General features: G+C 44.3%; 2 protein-coding genes across 2 annotated transcripts; one reads left to right on the top strand and one right to left on the bottom strand.

Moving 5' to 3' along the window:
- Nucleotides 1–820: 820 nt before the first annotated feature.
- LOC140776333 (uncharacterized) lies at nucleotides 821–4,194 on the top strand. The gene has a single exon (XM_073119998.1). The coding sequence runs from the start codon at nucleotides 1,444–1,446 to the stop codon at nucleotides 4,102–4,104; it is 2,661 nt and encodes an 886-aa protein (XP_072976099.1). The 5' UTR covers nucleotides 821–1,443; the 3' UTR covers nucleotides 4,105–4,194.
- Nucleotides 4,195–16,803: 12,609 nt separating this feature from the next.
- On the bottom strand, nucleotides 16,804–19,832 carry LOC140776286 (uncharacterized). Its single transcript, XM_073119945.1, has one exon. It carries the CDS (start codon nucleotides 19,608–19,610, stop codon nucleotides 16,950–16,952), a length of 2,661 nt encoding a protein of 886 aa, XP_072976046.1. The 5' UTR covers nucleotides 19,611–19,832; the 3' UTR covers nucleotides 16,804–16,949.
- Between the last annotated feature and the right edge of the window lie 1,131 nt (nucleotides 19,833–20,963).

Here is a 20,963-nt window from a genome sequence, read left to right as displayed (position 1 = left end):
ATAAGCTCTCATCCTAGCTTTCCAATATCCATAATTTGATCCATCTAGAATAGGAGGTCTAATAGATGATGGTCCATCTCTATAAAAATCCATGCCTATCTGATCTCTCTCAAAGGGTGAGAGAACCTACTCTGATACCAATTGAAAAAATCACTAGACACACATATGTATCTAACCTCTAGGCAATGATATCGTTCGTTCGCTTAAATAAAAGTCAGAAGAAATATTAAGAACGAAAGCAGAGAAATCACTACTTCTTGTGATTGAAGTTGTGATTGAAGTCCAATCTCAGTAGCCCTCGAGATTAATCTTTCGTCTAGATAGCCCTTAAGACGAAAGATTAAATTCTTGTAGATGAGAAGAACCTTGTTCGTTGAAAAACCGATATACCTTCAAAAAATCTCCTTCAATAATGCTTCTTCAACTACCCTAGAGATAGGGCATCACAATCTTTATATATGATCTTCAAGATAGAGCCAAATCCAAGTCTTATCCGTACTCACGAAAATCCAATAAATTGCAAACTTCATAGGTGCGTTCGAACGCGGCCCGAGTGCGTTCGAACGGCCTGACTTAATCTTAGGTTTGTTCGAACGGGCCCAAGTGCATTCGAACGCGATAGCTTGAATTATTCATGTTGCGTTCAAATACGTTTGTGAACACTGCTCTCGGTCTGTGTGAACTGATACGATTTGGACTTCACCGACATCGTCTCAAGCTTGGATTTACCTTAGGATAAGATTGAGTTTTAGGATAAGATTGAGTTTTAGGATAAGATTGAGTTTTAGGATAAGATTGAGTTGTTGGTTAGCCTATAAAAGTATGTGTAGGGCAACCAAAATTATTATTGATTATTGAGAATTGAGTTTGCCTTGCCTCCTTCATCTTCTTCGCTCCCGTTCCCTCAATCTCCCCGGCGACGCCGCTTCTAATCTCCCTCGACAGGCCAATCACCCTAGTCCCTTAGGAGTGGCCCTCTTCTCCCCCTTCTTCCAATTTATCCATCGCTATCCCTAACCTTTCCATCATCCATAACCCTTCCACCATCACTTTTACACCGGTGCCACCCCATCAACACCGGCCCTCCACAATCCACCATTACCTAGGATTTCGTGCCTTCATCCACAGAATCCAAAAACAGAGTATCCTGACGTTCGTCCACTAAACGAACGATATCTCGAGATCCCCAACTCCGATTCGCCTGAAACTAGATCCGTTGGAAAGCTCTTTTCCGGGCCTACAACATATCACAATTTCACAGCGATCCAACGGCGGGATATTTCGGGATCTGATCTCAAAGTTCCGTGCAAGATCGTATTAATCTTGAATCAGAGCCTATAGCCGAGGAAGGATCGTAACAAGCTGGTATTAGAGCCATAGCACCAAAAGAGGGTTCGTAACAAGCTGGTATCAGAGCCACCGTTCCTCGGACAAGTGCTTCCAATGACGATCACTCGATCTAATAGGAATACAGAAGAACCTAGCGTTCTATCCATGTTGGGGTCTATTTCCAAACAGATTGCCATCAACAAGCAAATAATGATGGAGATGATGCAGGAAATACGGGCATGGACGAAACCTTTTTCAACAAGCAAGGCAATCACAAGACAGCATTGGGAACCCTCCACAACATACCCAACATCCTCCACGGCCTCCCCGTTCATCACAAAAATAGGGGAAAGTTCGGCTATCCAGCAAGATCGAGATTCTACACCTCGACCCATGGTCAGCCGCAACGAACTGCCACCGGCTACAATGAGATCCTCAACCATTGTAGCAGCCCTCGGAACCTCCACATCTTCCCATGCACCGGAGACCTTGTCGACAAATCGCGAAGTGCTGGCTACGCCACACCTGGTCGCTGGATATCCCTCATCAGGAATCCTCATCGGTGGTGAAGGAGATGATCCGAAACCGCGAATTTCGACACTTGGGCTGCCTTTCACCAGCTCCCTTTGCAACCACCGTGAGTCGGCAACTAAGAAGAAATCGCATATGGCCTCCAGCGATCTTCTACCATTCTCCTCGGTCAATCGACAGTCGACCACGACAGCTTCGTCACCGGTGATGACGTTGCAGCTCCCTGCCAAGCTACAACTCAAAGGAGAAGGCCACGATCTTCCACCCATGGCAGCTGAAGGTGCAGATGTGGCTGGACATCGAGGAGAAGAAGTTGAGGAGCAACAACACGTGGAGGACACGAAGGCCGAAATCTCCCTCGACGCCTATTCGGGGACAGCTGCACCAAAGACCTTGCGGGTGAACGGTGTAATCAAGAAAACCACAGTGAGAATCTTGATTGACACCGGGTCCACCCACAACTTCATTGACATGAGGCTCCTTAGGAAGATTGGGCTCGAGTCGGAACCCACGGAAGGGTTCGATGTGACGATTGGAGATGGCACCACCTTGCGAGCAGATTCTATTTGTGGAGGTGCAGAATTGAAGGTGCAAGACCAAATTTTCACATTGGATCTTTATCCATTGGCCTTGCAAGGTGCCGATATTGTTTTAGGGACCCAATGGCTTCGGAGCTTGGGGCCCGTGACCTTTGATTTTACAAGCCTCACATTGACCTTTTGGAGAGATGATCAGAGAGTGTTGTTGGATGGAAGTAAACCGCTGCTTGAACTTTCAAAAGAAAGGGAGCTCGCTTCTTTCTCGGCACCCACTTTTCCTTTCTTTTCAGATCTACGAAGAGCCAGTGCAGAGGATAGTGATCTGGTCCGACTCATGGAGGAGTTGAGAGCGAACCCCTCAAGCAACCCCGAGCACGAGGAGCGCAATGGGTTAGTACTAGAGCACGGGCGAATCAAGGTACCCCGAAACGAAGAGCTACGGAGGCTATTGATGGCACACTTCCATGATACTCCTATAGCAGGTCATGAAGGGGTATTACGTACTTACAAGCGGCTGGCCCAAAACTGTACTTGGACTGGGATGAAGACGGACGTGAAGAAGTATGTGCGTGAATGTCAAATCTGCCAACGAGCCAAATCGGAGGCACTCAAGCCTAGCGGGCTACTGCAACCACTACCGATACCAGAGCGTATTTGGGAGGATATCTCCATGGACTTCATCGAGGGGCTGCCGGAGGTTCGAGGACAATCGGTGGTGTTTGTTGTGGTGGATAGATTGAGCAAGTATGCACATTTCATAACATTGTCTCACCCGTTTTCAGCAAAAAGGGTTGCTGAAATTTTTGTTCGGGAAGTGGCACGCTTGCATGGGATGCCTAGGACGATCGTGTCAGACCGGGATCGCATCTTCATAAGTGAGTTTTGGTCCGAGTTCTTCAGATTGCAAGGGACTCAAATCAATCTTAGTTCAGCTTATCACCCCGAGACGGATGGCCAAACCGAGGTGGTGAATCGTGGACTAGAGCAATACTTGCGATGCTTTGTGGCGGATCGACCAAAGGATTGGGTCAAATTTCTTCCCTGGGCTGAGTGGTCATACAATACCGCTCATCACTCAAGCATTGGCATGACCCCATTTGAGGCGGTTTATGGGCGCACTCCCCCTGTCTTGCGTGCCTACGATAGACTCGCGGCGACGGATAGGACTGAGCTTGACTTGGAGCTTGCTGATCGAGATGAAACATTGAGACGGCTCAAGACTCACCTAGCCACAGCACAAAACCGCATGAAGCAAACGCATGACAAAGGCCGACGTGAGCGAGAATTTGAGGTGGATCAATTGGTGTTCGTTCGAGCTCAACCGTATCGACAATCCACATTGAGACCCATTTTGAACCAAAAGTTGGGATACAAGTACTATGGTCCGTACCGAGTGCTACAACGAATCGGTCCAGTAGCTTACCGATTGGACCTACCTGAAGGAACCAGGATACATCCCGTCTTCCATGTCTCGGCATTGAAGGCCAAGATCGGGCCTAACCATGTAGTGGGTTCGACCTTACCCGAACCAATGGAGGAAGATGGCTCCACTGAGCCGGTTCGAGTCCTAAGTCGTAGGAGAAGACGCCAAGGATCCAGATTAGAGACTGAAGTGCTGATTGAGTGGTTGGGCAAACCTACTGACGAGTCTACATGGGAGCTAGAGGCAGACATCATGGATCGCTTCCCAAATTTCAAACCTTGAGGACAAGGTTGCGGAAGCGTGGTGGATTGATACGATTCGGACTTCACCGACATCGTCTCAAGCTTGGATTTACCTTAGGATAAGATTGAGTTTTAGGATAAGATTGAGTTTTAGGATAAGATTGAGTTGTTGGTTAGCCTATAAAAGTATGTGTAGGGCAACCAAAATTATTATTGATTATTGAGAATTGAGTTTGCCTTGCCTCCTTCATCTTCTTCGCTCCCGTTCCCTCAATCTCCCCGGCGACGCCGCTTCTAATCTCCCTCGACAGGCCAATCACCCTAGTCCCTTAGGAGTGGCCCTCTTCTCCCCCTTCTTCCAATTTATCCATCGCTATCCCTAACCTTTCCATCATCCATAACCCTTCCACCATCACTTTTACACCGGTGCCACCCCATCAACACCGGCCCTCCACAATCCACCATTACCTAGGATTTCGTGCCTTCATCCACAGAATCCAAAAACAGAGTATCCTGACGTTCGTCCACTAAACGAACGATATCTCGAGATCCCCAACTCCGATTCGCCTGAAACTAGATCCGTTGGAAAGCTCTTTTCCGGGCCTACAACATATCACAATTTCACAGCGATCCAACGGCGGGATATTTCGGGATCTGATCTCAAAGTTCCGTGCAAGATCGTATTAATCTTGAATCAGAGCCTATAGCCGAGGAAGGATCGTAACAAGCTGGTATTAGAGCCATAGCACCAAAAGAGGGTTCGTAACATGAACATAGCACCCACGTTCAAATGCGTTTGTGAACGCGGCTCTCTGTCTGTGTGAACGCGGCTCTCTGTCTGTGTGAACGCAGTACCCGCGTTCGAACGTGTTTTTAAACGCACCGTGTTCGAACGCGTTTGTGAACGCGGTGTGAACTCAACAGCTTTTCACCACTACTCTTACAATTCTTCAAATCAGAGATATTCTAGACTTGTGTAAAGCTCATATACATGAAAAAATACACTTAGAATATTTTGTACACAATTGCCAACAAATAAAAACCTAACAAGCTAGCTTCTATAAAGGTGTGGATGGCAGCCAAAATTGTTATGCTATTAGATTATTAATTTCTTGTCTCCTATCTTCTCTCTATTCTCTCTACTCTAATCTCCCTTCTCCCTCTTCACCAACCTACCACCTCTACCGTTGGCAAGGTCTCTCCTAACTTCTAATCTCCCTCATCTGTCGAGTTCTCCCTCTTCCTTGGGATCTCAACGACTTCTTCCCCTTCGTCTTTATCCCTTAACAACATCCACCATCCACCCTTATCTCCATTATCATCCATAACCCTAACATCCACTTCACTTGTAACCACCACCATCATCCGTACTAAATTATAATTTCATCCCTGTTGTAGTTTGAATCTGCAAAGGGCATAAATATAAAAAAAACATAAATCAGGAAGTTACGAATCTATTCCACTTAGTTTCATAATTTTTCGACTATGAGAGAATATTTGATGAATATTTTCCCTCGGCGCGAACTACTTCCTGCAATAAATCTAGATCTTGAAGGAATCGTTCCGTGACTTATCAGTCTACATAACTCAAGTTAGAAAATTCAAATCCTACGAAGCAACATAAATATTAGAATAAACATTTAGACCATTAGACTAATAACTAAAAGTCTCTAATAGTTATAAGGAACTTGAAGGTTAAAGACACTTATTGTAATCAGATAGCAAAGTAAGAAAGTTTTAGGTCATTTTAGTAATAGCAAATTACAATAGACATGTTATGTACAATGTATGTTATATTATATGGCTTATTATAGTTTACCCTCTTAAACCTACTTGTAAATCACACCAAGTTCTTATTGTTAGATTTTCCATCCAAAATTATTTGTACAATCATGGGCACCAATATTTCCATAAGTAAGGTGTCACGACTAGAAATTGGAATCATGACTAGTCATATACCTCAATACGCTTGAGATACACGAAACCTAACTAATACTTCCTAAGTATACAATGCAAGAATAAATAAAAGAAAAAAATTGCTTTATTTGATTTAAACTAATTGTAATGAAAATAAAGTAATGTCATTGCTACTAAATCCCTAAATGAATTTAGAAGTCTCATATTGTTGGCCTCATGTAGTAAATGTTCACCTTTGGAGCCCTCGTGGCTCTGGTCGCCATCGACCATGGTTGGAAGACCTCCCACCGTCGGTTGCAGACTGTTAGCAACAGAGACCGCCGATGTCTCTCTCTCTCTCCCCCTCTCTTTTTCTCTCTCATTAGTCCCTTCGAGATGAAGGAGTTCGAGATGAAGGAGGCAAACTTGGGTAACCTGAGTCTCACCTTCATCCCTTAAGTGTTGGATTTGGGTCTGGCTAGATTTGAATCCAAGGGAATTGACCCGATTTAGTTAAGTTAATTGGATTGGGCCTTTAGCTCAATGCTCAACTCGCTTACACTCCTACAAGCGAGCTTGGGGTGAAAGAGAAAGGAGAAAATGCACACTCGGTCAAATGCAGTGAATATTTTCATCTTCAGAGCGCATCCTCATCCCAACAAATTGAGCTAAGAGTGAAGCTCTCATGGTTATTTGCAATTGAATTGCAGTTTTTTTTAACCCATTTGCAACTTTGGGTTAAAAGTTATTGTATTGGCAAAATCAATCACTAAAATTCTCTTCCCCTCCTCTTCACCTCCTCATCTCCACAAATCCGTCGACTTTGGCCACTCGAGAATAGACCTGGAGCTCTAAGTCATCATCAACCAAAAAGCCTCCAAAGCCCCAAAATCCTTTTCTCCTTCTTTTCTCTCTTCTTCTCCATCTCTCACAAATTATCTTCTACAATCATGGCACCACTTATTTTTTACCACTAGGATCAAGAATTCTACCTCATAGTCAATCATATCTAAATTTGTCAATGAGAAGATGGTATTTAATGTTATTGTGCAAAACTGTGTGGTAATCTGATGATTGGACTTATAGACATTGCTTCTAATACTTATCACATTTTGGTTGGAGTATTTTTTAGTTAGTCTTATCTTTATTGATACTAAACCTTAATAAAAAGAGAGGCTAGATTGGCCAGGGTAGGGACGAGGAAAAATGATTGAAAGATTAGAAGTTTGATACGATCTCCCCTTTGAGCTAAGGTTCGATCTCTTCCTAATTCTCAGATTTGGACTAGAATTGGCACAGAACTTTATAAATAGATCCCAATATATGCCAGTGTCGGATCGACATAAAATTTTGATATATTGTAGCCCCAGAAAAGAGCTTTCCAACAAATCAAGTTTCAAGTGAATCGGACATAGGGATCTTGATATATCGTTCGATTAGTGAACAAACATCAGGGTCTAATCAGGATCCGTGAATGGAGGCACAAGATCCTAGATGATAATGGTTGGAGGTGGACTGGCATTAATAGGGTGGCACCGGTGAAAAGTGGTGGTGGAAGGGTTATAATTGATGGAAGGGTTAGGGCAAGTGTTAGATAGATTGGAAAAAGGGGGAGGAGAGGGCCACCCCTAAGGGACTAGGGTGATCGGCCGGTTGAGGGAGGTTAGAAGCGGCGTTGCCAGGGATCGAGAGAACAAGGCAAGGCAAAAACTCAATTAATTAATAATGACTCTATGGTTGCCATCCACATCCTTTAGCGGCTAACCAAACAATTCAAAAATAACCCTAAATAGTACATTTTCACCGACCGCGTTCGAACGCGCCTGATCGCGTTCGAATGCATCTATTTTTCTCTTCTCTGGATTTGCGAACACGATGCAAGTATTCGAATGCGCGTCCGAATGCAACTGTTTCCCATTTCTCTGGATTTGCGAATGTGATGCAAGCGTTCATAGCGCGTTCGAATGCATAATTCACACTCTCTAGATGTGCGAACGTGATACAGGCGTTCACAACCGCGTTCGAACGCACTCCACTTGTGTTCGAACGCGACTTACGGAAAACATATTTTCTTATGAATTAAACACTAAAACAAGAAACAAAGACACCCCCAAAGTGTATGCGTGCTCGAGACGACATCAGTGAAGTCCAAATCATATCAATCCACCACGTTTCCACAACCTTGTCCTCAAGGTTTGAAATTTGGGAAGCGATCCATAATATCTGACTCTAGCTCCCAAGTAGACTCGTCAGTTGGTTTGCCCAGCACTTCAGTCTCCAATCTGGATCCATGACGTCTTCTCTTGCAGCCTAAGACTCGGACTGATTCAATTGGGCCATCTTCTTCCATTGGTTCGGGCAAGGCCAAACCCACTACATGGTTAGGCCCGATCTAGGCCTTCAATGCCGATACATGGAAGACCGGATGTATCCTAGTTCCGTCAGGTAGGTCCCACAGGTAAGCTACTAGACCGATTTGTTGTAGCACTCGGTACGGATCATAGTACTTGTAACCCAACATCTGGTTAAAAATTGGCCTCAATATGGTTTGTCGGTATGGTTGAGCTCGAACGAACACCCATTGATCCACCTCAATGTGGTTTGTTGCTAGGTGAATCTTAAGCCGTCTCAATGTGTCATCTCGATCTGCAAGTTCCAAGTCGAGCTCTGTTCTATCTCCTGCTACGAGTCTATCCGGGGGAGTGCACCCATAAACTGCCTCAAAGTGGGTTATGCTGATGCTAGAGTAATGAGCGGTATTGTATGACCACTCGGCCCATGGAAGGAATTTGACCCAATCCTTTGATCGGTCCGCCAAAGAGCATCGCAAGTATTGCTCCAGTCCGCGATTCACCACCTCGGTTTGGCCATCCGTCTCGGGGTGATAAGCTGAACTAAGGTTGATTCGAGTCCCTTGCAATCTGAAGAATTCAGACCAAAATTCGCTTATGAAGATGCGATCTCGATTTGACATGATCGTCCTAGGTATCCCATGCAAGCGCGCCACTTCCCTAACAAAAATTTCAGTAACCTTTTTCGCTGAAAACGGATGAGACAATGCTATGAAATGAGCATATTTGCTCAGCCTATCCACCACAACAAATACCACTGATTGCCCTCAGACCTCCGACAGCCCTTTGATGAAGTCCATGGAGATGTCTTCCCAAATATGCTTCGGTATAGGAAGTGGTTGCAACAGCCCGCTAGGTTTGAGCATCTCCGATTTGACTCGTTGGCAGATTTGGCATTCACGCACATATTTCATCATGTCCGACTTCATCATTGTCCATGTACAGTTTTGGGCCAGCCGCTTGTAGGTACGTAAGACCCCTTCATGGCCTGCTATAGGAGTATCATGGAAGTGTGCCATCAATAGTCTCCGTAGCTCTTCGTCCGCGGGTACCTTGATCCGCCCGCGCTTGAGTACCAACCCGTTGCGCTCCTCGTGCTCGGGTGGCTTAATGGGTTCTCTCTCAGCTCCTCCATGAGTTGGACCAGTTCACTATCCCTTACACTAGCTCTCCGCAGATCTGAGAAAAAAAGGAAAAGTGGGTGCTGAGAAAGAGAATGTGAAAGTTCAATGAGCTGTTGATTTCCATCCAGTAGCACTCTCTGGTCATTCCTCCAAAATGTCAATGAGAGGTTTGTAAAGTCAAATGTCACGGGCCCCAAGCTTCGAAACCATTGAGTCCATAAAATAATGTCGACACCTCGTAAGGCCAACGGATAAAGATCCAATGTGAAAGTTTGGCCTTGCACCTTCAATTCCACACTTTCATAAATATAATCCGCTCGCAATGTGGTGCCATCTCCAATCGTCATATTGAACCCTTCCATGGGTTTCGACTCGAGCCTAATCTTCCTAAGGAGCCTCTTGTCAATGAAGTTCTGGGTGGACCCGGTGTCAATCAAGATTTTCATTGTGGTTTTCTTGACTACACTATTCACCCGCAATGTCTTTGGTGTAGCTGTCCTCGAATAGGCCTGGAGGGAGATTTTAGCTATCATGTCCTCCACGAGTTGCTCCTCAGCTACTTCTCCTTGATGTCCTACACACCTTCATTTTCAGCTACAAATTCGTCCTCCACATCCTCCAATCCATCTATTAGCATCACCGATCCCATTGGTTTAGCGTAGTGATGCCCGGGTACAAACTTCTCATCAGAATGGAAGCATAGGCCTTTGGCTCTTCGTTCCTCCACTTGAGCAAGTGTGAGTGCTTGTCCTAGACCTCTAGGTGCGTACTTCACATCTTGGGATGGCTTCACGGGTGCTCGAGGAGGCACCATTGCAGCAATAGTTCTTGGTACTCCAGTAATATTTCCTACCGCTATGGTTGGTTGATCTTGGTTGCGACTTCCTTGGCTTGACAAATTCTATTTTAGGAGTAATTTCATGGCCATGTGTTTGTCTTCCATGAGCACCGAATCTTTAAAGGCCTCCTTTAAGGTTCTAGGCCTTAAAGCCCTCACATCGGCTTGTATATCTCCCCGCAGCTCGGAGATGAAGGTCCTGTGAAGTTGCTGATCCGTCCATCGGGATGACATTTGGTACTTATCCTCTCAAATTCTTCTTGGTATGCCCTAACCGTGGTCTTTTGCACCGTCTTTGAAAGGAGAGCATCGAAGTCTTCATACCTCGACACTCCAAATCGCTGTGTGATATCAGCACAAAATTCATTCCAAGTTTCGATAGCCTTATTGGCATTGGCTGCTCGAAATGAAGCGCCGCATCTTCAAGGTGGAAGCTCGCAAGCGTCACCTTATATTCTTCCGTTGTACCTTGGTATGCGAAGAATTGCTCTATCCTATATAACCAATCGATCGGATCGCCACCTTTGAACTTGGGAAATTCGAGACGTACGATTTGTACACGGATGCCGTTGTCTCGTTCTGGATCATGTCCAAGTCCTTGTCTAACCGGAGGAGGATGCACCATGAATGGTTGATGATCTCTCCTTCGATTTTGATTAACTCGCTGTGGTTGCGGGTCGTATTGACCCGCCCACGGATCTTGATCTCCAAGGTGATCTCCATAGTGGTTCGCTTGTCGGATGGGTTCACCTACAATTGGGCCTGGTGGAACCATCCTTGCTTGCCTTTGCCCATACGGTGGTGGCAGCAGCGGCTCTTGTGGTTGCAAATTATGAACCGGTGGCGGTGGGTTCATGGAAGTGGACTCACGTCGTGGGGTCGATAGTGCGTTCCCGATCACAATGGCTTCCCTCGTCGCCCGTAATTCCCACATCATCTCCATCATCATCTGGTTATTGATGGCCATTTGTTCGAAAAGAAACCCCAACACGGCTTGAGCACTAGGTTCTTCCGTATTCCGATTAGACTGGGCGATTCCGTGGGTGAAAGTACCCACCACCATTTCCCCCTCCTCTATTGGGAGAATCTCTTCTTAATCATCTCGCCGTGTAGCCATGGCTCTAGTTGTCATCATAGGAACCACGTGCCCGAGGAACGATGGCTCTAATACCAGCTTGATACGATCTCCCTTTTGAGCTAAGGTTCGATCTCTTCCTAATTCTCATATCTGGACTAGAATTGGCATGGAACTTTGTAAATAGATTCAGAAATATGCCGCTATCAGATGTATGTGAAATTTTGATATGTTGTAGCCCTAGAAAAGAGCTTTCCAGCAAATTAAGTTTTAGGCGAATCGAATGTAGGGATCTCGAGATATTGTCCGATTAGTGGACAAACATCAGGGGCTCTGATTATGATCCGTGGATGGAGGTACGAGATTCTAGATGATGGTGGTTGGAGGTGGACCAGCGTTAATGGGGTGGCACCGGTGAAAAGTGGTGGTGGAAGGGTTATGGTTGATGGAAGGGTTAGGGCAAGTGTTGGATAGATTGGAAGAAGGGGGAGGAGAGGTTCACCCCTAAGGGACTAGGGTGATCGGCCGATCGAGGGAGGTTAGAAGCGGCATCGCCGAGGATCGAGAGAACGAGAGCGAAGAAGACGAAGGAGGCAAGGCAAAAACTCAATTCATCAATAATGACTCTATGGTTGCCATCCACATCCTTTAGAGGCTAACCAAACAATTCAAAAATAATCCCGATCATGTTCGAACGCACCTATTTCTCTCTTCTCTGGATTTGCGAACGCGATGCAGTCGTTCGAATGCGTGTCCGAATGCACCTGTTTCCCACTAACTGGATTTGCGAATGTGATGCAGGCGTTCATAACGCGTTCGAATGCGGCGTTCGAACACACAATTCACACTCTCTGGATGTGCGAACGTGATGTAGGCGTTTACAACCGCGTTCGAACGCACTCCACTTGCGTTCAAATGCGACTTACAAAAAACTTATTTTCTTAAGAATTGAGCATTAAAATAAGAAACAAAGATACTCCTAAAGTGTATCCGTGCTTGAGACGACATCGGTGAAGTCCGAATCATATCAAAGTTGGAGAAGAGTTTTATCAACACCAAAATCAGATTAAAGATCTGAAATTCAGTAAAATATTGTAAAAAGATAAAAAGTTGGCCCAAAGAAATAAGAAAAATATAACTATTTTAACAAATGCCTTAACCAACAATTGCAGATTTCATTAGGAATATTTATCCTATTATCATCCACCACAAGAAGTTACTAAATGATCTATACGAAAGCAATCCATGTTTCATTTAATGGTACAAGCCCAAGTATCAATGAAATTTGGTACAACCTTACCTTTTGATCCATTTGTCCAAACTTCCAAACTTCATAAAATTTGATATACAAACTCTTGATTATTACCACATAGATACCTTTGAGTTCGAAGTTCAGATCATGTTGTTAGCCGCAAATGTCCTATATTTCATAAAAAGTCAGCAAAATTTAGTATATAAATTCTGATTTATAGCAGCTATATTTTCCAAACCATAAAACCAAACGCAATGAAACCACACTTAGAAGGCCTTCTAAAGTTCTAAACCACTGACATTCATAAAAATGTCTGTATTGCTCTATGCATGCATCCTAATTTGGCATATTTTTGTGAATTCTACTATTCTGACAGTGTATTTGTGGTATACAACTCATATATCTAAGTCTTACTGATCCACATATATTGAAATTTTTATCACATGAGGATGTTGGAGACGCCAAAGGTAATATGGTAGCTGCGTTGAAAAGAAATAATCACATAAATATAGTTTCATAGAACATTTCAATCTTAGAATTAGTGCTCAGTAGTTAGCAATATTCTATGTCGTCAGAGATATAATTTACATATAAATGATAGATGTCTGGCATTCTTGGGGAAGAAAAATAGGAACAAAAGATAGAATTCAATTTGTATCTACTACGCTTTTATCTTTAGCTCGAAGTACTGCTCCAGCACTAGATTTTCTATGATTTCCTTTTCAGGGTGCACAAATTAATGCTTAATGCAATGATTCGCTAAATGCAAATCAAAGACTCTGCCATCACATGACTCACATTAAAAGCAAAATATTTGATCTAATTTGATCAAAATAAAATATATCTAATTTGTAATTTTGACTATTTTTATTTGTTGAATTGGTTGCACTTTTTAAATTTCCATGAATTAGTTTGTGATTAACTTGTCCATGGATTATCAATCAATTAATGTACCTCATATTCTCTCTCATGATCTCTTTTGCATACTTGTTTATTATGAATATATTATATACTATTCTTGTATATTATATTATGTACTACTACATAAGTTTGTTATTTTTTTCAACGTAACTTCATTCCTTCATAAATATCAAAAATTTTGTTTTAGTACTTTAGTTGGTTTTTAATGTCTGATTACTTCACCAGCTCTTATTTGGTGGCATGAGAGTCTCACAGTGTATAAGTATTTCTTATTGTTAAATCTTTTATAGAGACAAAAGTAGGTCTTGTAAGTCAATCTTTTATTTTACTTATGGTTTATATCTAAAATTCTCGTTCTATATGTTCTATTCTCATCTAGCCAGTAGAAATATTTTATTAGTTTCTTTGTATATAGATATGATACTTAGAATTAGATTATCTTTTCTTTATCAGCTTTTTAATATAGTTGATACATTCTTTATCATATATATCTTTTTAGTGATCAAATATTATAATATGTGTAAATACATATTATGTTTTCCAATACAGGCATAGAAATTTTCTTATCATTATTGATTCTTTGCAATATATACCAATGTTGTAGATAATCTGAAAAAAAGATGACTTCTATGAAGATTTCTAAGAGAAAAACTACTACTGTAATGAGTGGTAAGAGATCCCAATTAATATTACAAGTTCAAAGCAAAGCCACTAAATGTTCGCTCTAAAATTATGTAAATGGAAAGCCCAAGCCTAAGAAAATAAAGGAAGAAATGAGAAATAATGAGAATGTAGAGCATGTTGTTAAACTCGTATCACGGTGCTATACTAGAGGTTTCATGGAGGCAACACATAAATATATTAGAGAACCTCATATAGAGATTCTCTCTCAGACATCATTTGCTCAGCTTATTGAATTTCTTAGCGTGAATGTTAACATGCCATTAGTTGAAGAACTAGTCTTTTCTTAGAAGCCTAACAAGTATTTTAGAGTTAGGCATCTTCTTCTTGAGCTCACAAAAGAAGATATGGCGGTAATCACTGGACTACCAATTGTGGAGGCATCTTTTAAATTTGATTACAATGGGACTGATGTATCTCCCGACTTTGTGAGTTATCATTTTCCAGGTAGGGGCAAGCTACAACATGCAGCCATTGAAAACGCTCTTCAGAAATTATCCCCAAGTGAAAACATTGAAGATGTTAAGGATTTTGTTTGTTTTTGAATACTATATTTGTTTACCACTATCTTATTTTAGAGAAGTAATTATACATGCCCTTCAGACCTTACTCACTATATAGAAGATATAGATGGTCTCTTAAAGTTTTCCTAGGTGGTGGCAATGCATGAATTTTTATTATGGTCAATTTCTGAGACAAATAAAAGGGTAAAGGAATTTAAGAGCAAAAAGAGTGGAAAAGTTTGATATGATTCGGACTTCATCGATGTCGTCTCGAGCATAGATTTACTTTAGGGGTGTCTTTGCTTCTTGTCTTAATGTTTAATTCTTAACAAAATAAGTTTTCTGTATGTTGCGTTCGAACGCGGGTGGAGTTTATTCGAACACGGTTGTGAACGTCTGCATCACGTTCGCATATCCAAAGAGTGCGAATTGTGCGCTAGAACGCACTACGAATGCCTGTATCGCGTTCGCAAATCCAGAGAAGTGGGAAATAGGTGCGTTCGAACATGATTGGGCGCGTTTGAACATAGTCGATGAAAATGTACTGTTTAGGGTTATTTTTGAATTGTTTGGTTAGCCTCTAAAGGATGTGGATGGCAACCATGGAGTGATTATTGATGAATTGAGTATTTTGCCTCGACTCCTTCGTCTTCTTCTCTCCCGTTCTCTCGATCCCCGATGACGCCGCTTCTAACCTCCCTCGACCGACCAATCACCCAAGTCCTTTCGGAGCGGCCCACTCCTCCCCCTTCTTCCAATCTATCCAACACTTTCCCTAACCTTTCCATAACCACTTGTTCACCGGTGCCACCCCATTAACGTCGGTCCACCACCAACCACCATCATCAAGGATCTCGTGCCTCCATTCACGGATCCTAAGACAGACCCCCTGATGTTTATCTACTAATCAGATGATATCTTTAGATCTCTACACTTGATGCACCTGAAACTTGATATGTTGGAAAGCTCTTTTTCGGGGCTACAACATATCAAAATGTCAAGTCGATCTAACGGCAGAATCTTTTGGGATCTATTTTCAAAGTTCCATGTCAGATCCTATCCAGATCTAAAAATCGAAATAGATCAAACCTTAGCCTAAAGGGGAGATCTTATCAAGCTGATATCAGAGCCACCGTTCCTCGGACATGTGCTTCCTATGATGACCCCTAGAGCTATGGCTGCATGGCGAGATGAGGAAGAAGAGATTCTCCCAATAGAGGAGGGAGCAACGATCATAGGGACTTCCACCCGCGAAACCATGCGACCAAATCGGAATATGAAAGAACCTAGTGTTCAAGCCGTGTTAGGGTCTCTTTCCGAACAAATGGCCATCAACAACCAAATGATGATGGAGATGATGCAGGTATTACGGGCGACAAGGGAAGCCATGGCGAACGGGAACACACTATCGACCCCATGACGTGAGTCCACTCCCATGAACCCGCCGCAATCGATTCAAAATTTGCAACCACAAGAGCTGCTGCTACCACCACCGTATTGTTACGATCCTTCCTCGGCTATAGGCTCTGATACCAGATTGATACGAACCCTCTTTTGGTGCTATGGCTCTGATACCAGATTGTTACGATCTTGCACGGAACTTTGAGATAAGATCCCTAAATATCCCGCCGTTGGATCGCTGTGAAATTTTGATATGTTGTAGGCCCTGAAAAGAGCTTTCCAACGGATCTAGTTTCAGGCGAATCGGAGATGGGGATCTCGAAATATCGTTCGTTTAGTGGACGAACGTCAGGATACTCTGTTTTGGATTCCGTGGATGAAGGCACGAAATCCTAGGTAATGGTGGATTGTGGAGGGCCGGTGTTGATGGGGTGGCACCGGTGTAAAAGTGATGGTGGAAGGGTTATGGATGATGGAAAGGTTAGGGATAGCGATGGATAAATTGGAAGAAGGGGGAGAAGAGGGCCACTCCTAAGGGACTAGGGTGATTGGCCTGTCGAGGGAGATTAGAAGCGGCGTCGCCGGGGAGATTGAGGGAACGAGAGCGAAGAAGATGAAGGAGGCAAGGCAAACTCAATTCTCAATAATCAATAATAATTTTGGTTGCCCTACACATACTTTTATAGGCTAACCAACAACTCAATCTTATCCTAAAACACAATCTTATCCTAAAACACAATCTTATCCTAAAACTCAATCTTATCCTAAAACTCAATCCAAACTCGAGACGACGTCGGTGAAGTCCGAATCGTATCAATCCACCACGCTTCCGCAACCTTGTCCTCAAGGTTTGAAATTTGGGAAGCGATCCATGATGTCTGCCTCTAGCTCCCATGTAGACTCGTCAGTAGGTTTGCCCAACCACTCAATCAGCACTTCAGTCCCTAATCTGGATCCTTGGCGTCTTCTCCTACGACTTAGGACTCGAACCGGCTCATTGGAGCCATCTTCCTCCATTGGTTCGGGTAAGGTCGAACCCACTACATGGTTAGGCCCGATCTGGGCCTTCAATGCCGAGACATGGAAGACGGGATGTATCCTGGTTCCTTCAGGTAGGTCCAATCGGTAAGCTATTGGACCGATTCGTTGTAGCACTCGGTACGGACCATAGTACTTGTATCCCAACTTTTGGTTCAAAATTGGCCTCAATGTGGATTGTCGATACGGTTGAGCTCGAACGAACACCAATTGATCCACCTCAAATTCTCGCTCACGTCTGCCTTTGTCATGCGTTTGCTTCATGCGGTTTTGTGCTGTGGCTAGGTGAGTCTTGAGCCGTCTCAATGTTTCATCTCGATCAGCAAGCTCCAAGTCAAGCTCAGTCCTATCCGTCGCCGCGAGTCTATCGTAGGCACGCAAGACAGGGGGAGTGCGCCCATAAACCGCCTCAAATGGGGTCATGCCAATGCTTGAGTGATGAGCGGTATTGTATGACCACTCAGCCCAGGGAAGAAATTTGACCCAATCCTTTGGTCGATCCGCCACAAAGCATCGCAAGTATTGCTCTAGTCCACGATTCACCACCTCGGTTTGGCCATCCGTCTCGGGGTGATAAGCTGAACTAAGATTGATTTGAGTCCCTTGCAATCTGAAAAACTCGGACCAAAACTCACTTATGAAGATGCGATCCCGGTCTGACACGATCGTCCTAGGCATCCCATGCAAGCGTGCCACTTCCCGAACAAAAATTTCAGCAACCCTTTTTGCTGAAAACGGGTGAGACAATGTTATGAAATGTGCGTACTTGCTCAGTCTATCCACCACAACAAACACCACCGATTGTCCTCGAACTTCCGGCAGCCCCTCGATGAAGTCCATGGAGATATCCTCCCAAATACGCTCTGGTATCGGTAGTGGTTGCAGTAGCCCGCTAGGCTTGAGTGCCTCCGATTTGACTCGTTGGCAGATTTGACATTCACGCACATACTTCTTCACGTCCGTCTTCATCCCAGTCCAAGTACAGTTTTGGGCCAGCCGCTTGTAAGTACGTAATACCCCTTCATGACCTGCTATAGGAGTATCATGGAAGTGTGCCATCAATAGCCTCCGTAGCTCTTCGTTTCGAGGTACCTTAATTCGCCCGTGCTCTAGTACTAACCCATTGCGCTCCTCGTGCTCGGGGTTGCTTGAGGGGTTCTCTCTCAACTCCTCCATGAGTCGGACCAGATCACTATCCTCTGCACTGGCTCTTCGTAGATCTGAAAAGAAAGGAAAAGTGGGTGCCGAGAAAGAAGCGAGCTCCCTTTCTTTTGAAAGTTCAAGCAGCGGTTTACTTCCATCCAACAACACTCTCTGATCATCTCTCCAAAAGGTCAATGTGAGGCTTATAAAATCAAAGGTCACGGGCCCCAAGCTCCGAAGCCATTGGGTCCCTAAAACAATATCGGCACCTTGCAAGGCCAATGGATAAAGATCCAATGTGAAAGTTTGGCCTTGCACCTTCAATTCTGCACCTCCACAAATAGAATCTGCTCGCAAGGTGGTGCCATCTCCAATCGTCACATCGAACCCTTCCGTGGGTTCCGACTCGAGCCCAATCTTCCTAAGGAGCCTCATGTCAATGAAGTTGTGGGTGGACCCAGTGTCAATCAAGATTCTCACTGTGGTTTTCTTGATTACACCGTTCACCCGCAAGGTCTTTGGCGCGGCTGTCCCCGAATAGGCGTCGAGGGAGATTTCGGCCTTCGTGTCCTCCACGTGTTGTTGCTCCTCAACTTCTTCTCCTCGATGTCCAGCCACATCTGCACCTTCAGCTGCCATGGGTGGAAGATCGTGGCCTTTTCCTTTGAGTTGTAGCTTGGCAGGGAGCTGCAACGTCATCACCGGTGACGAAGCTGTCGTGGTCGACTGTCGATTGACCGAGGAGAATGGTAGAAGATCGCTGGAGGCCATATGCGATTTCTTCTTAGTTGCCGACTCACGGTGGTTGCAAAGGGAGCTGGTGAAAGGCCGCCCAAGTGTCGAAATTCGCGGTTTCGGATCATCTCCTTCACCACCGATGAGGATTCCTGATGAGGGATATCCAGCGACCAGGTGTGGCGTAGCCAGCACTTCGCGGTTTGTCGACGAGGTCTCCGGTGCATGGGAAGATGTGGAGGTTCCGAGGGCTGCTACAATGGTTGAGGATCTCATTGTAGCCGGTGGCAGTTCGTTGCGGCTGACCATAGGTCGAGGTGTAGAATCTCGCTCTTGCTGGATAGCCGAACTTTCCCCTATTTTTGTGATGAACGGGGAGGCCGTGGAGGATGTTGGGTATGTTGTGGAGGGTTCCCAATGCTGTCTTGTGATTGCCTTGCTTGTTGAAAAAGGTTTCGTCCATGCCCGTATTTCCTGCATCATCTCCATCATTATTTGCTTGTTGATGGCAATCTGTTTGGAAATAGACCCCAACATGGATAGAACGCTAGGTTCTTCCGTATTCCTATTAGATCGAGTGATCGTCATTGGAAGCGCTTGTCCGAGGAACGGTGGCTCTGATACCAACTTGTTACGATCCTTCCTCGGCTATAGGCTCTGATACCAGATTGATACGAACCCTCTTTTGGTGCTATGGCTCTGATACCAGATTGTTACGATCTTGCACGGAACTTTGAGATAAGATCCCTAAATATCCCGCCGTTGGATCGCTGTGAAATTTTGATATGTTGTAGGCCCTGAAAAGAGCTTTCCAACGGATCTAGTTTCAGGCGAATCGGAGATGGGGATCTCGAAATATCGTTCGTTTAGTGGACGAACGTCAGGATAAGCGAAGAAGATGAAGGAGGCAAGGCAAACTCAATTCTCAATAATCAATAATAATTTTGGTTGCCCTACACATACTTTTATAGGCTAACCAACAACTCAATCTTATCCTAAAACACAATCTTATCCTAAAACACAATCTTATCCTAAAACTCAATCTTATCCTAAAACTCAATCCAAACTCGAGACGACGTCGGTGAAGTCCGAATCGTATCACGTATGGGCAAAGACAAGCAAGGATGGTTCCACCAAGCCCAGTTGCAGGTGAGCCTATCCGACGAGCTAACCACTATGGAGATCACCTTGGAGATTTAGATCCGTGAGCAGGGCAATACGAACCTGAACCATGGCGAGATAATCAAAATTGAAGGAGGGATCATCAACCATTCATGGTGCATCCTCCTCCGGTTAGACAAGGACTTGGACATGATACGGATCGAGACAACGACATTCGTGGGCAAATTGTGCGTCTCGAATTTTCTAAGTTCAAAGGTGGTGATCCAATTGATTGGTTGTATAGGCCGGAGCAATTCTTTGCATAACAAGGTACGGCGAAAGAATACAAGGTGACGCTTACGAGCTTCCACTTTAAAGATGCGGCGCTTCATTTGTTTCGAGCAGCCAATGCCAATGAGGCTATCGAAACTTGGGCTGACTTTTGCACCGATATCACGCGGCGATTTAGAGCGTTGGGGTATGAAGACTTCAATACTCTTCTCTCAAAGACGATGCAAAATACCACAGTTAGGGCATACCAAGAATAATCTGAGAGGTTAAGTAGCCGATGTCATCCCCCATGGACGGATTAGCAACTTCGTAGCATCTTCATCTCCGGGTTGCTGGGAGACATACAAGCCGACGAGAGAGCTTTAAGGCCTAGAACTTTAAAGAAGGCCTTCGAAGATGTGGTACTCATGGAAGACAAACACAAGGCTATAAAGTTACACCTGAAATAGAGTTGGACAAGCCAAGGAAGCCGCAATTTGGTTCAACCAACCAAAGCGGTAGGAAATGTTACTGGAGTACCTAGAACCACTGATGCAATGGTGCCTCCTC

This window comes from Typha angustifolia, chromosome 14 (assembly GCF_048772165.1).
Source record: "Typha angustifolia cultivar Huaian chromosome 14, ASM4877216v1, whole genome shotgun sequence".
Classification (NCBI taxonomy): domain Eukaryota; kingdom Viridiplantae; phylum Streptophyta; class Magnoliopsida; order Poales; family Typhaceae; genus Typha; species Typha angustifolia.
This window is presented reverse-complemented; position numbering and strand designations above follow the sequence as displayed.

Coding starts and splice junctions, on each gene's coding strand:
- LOC140776333 (XM_073119998.1), top strand. CDS start 1,444: ATGACGATCACTCGATCTAATAGGAATACAGAAGAACCTAGCGTTCTA.
- LOC140776286 (XM_073119945.1), bottom strand. CDS start 19,610: ATGACGATCACTCGATCTAATAGGAATACGGAAGAACCTAGCGTTCTA.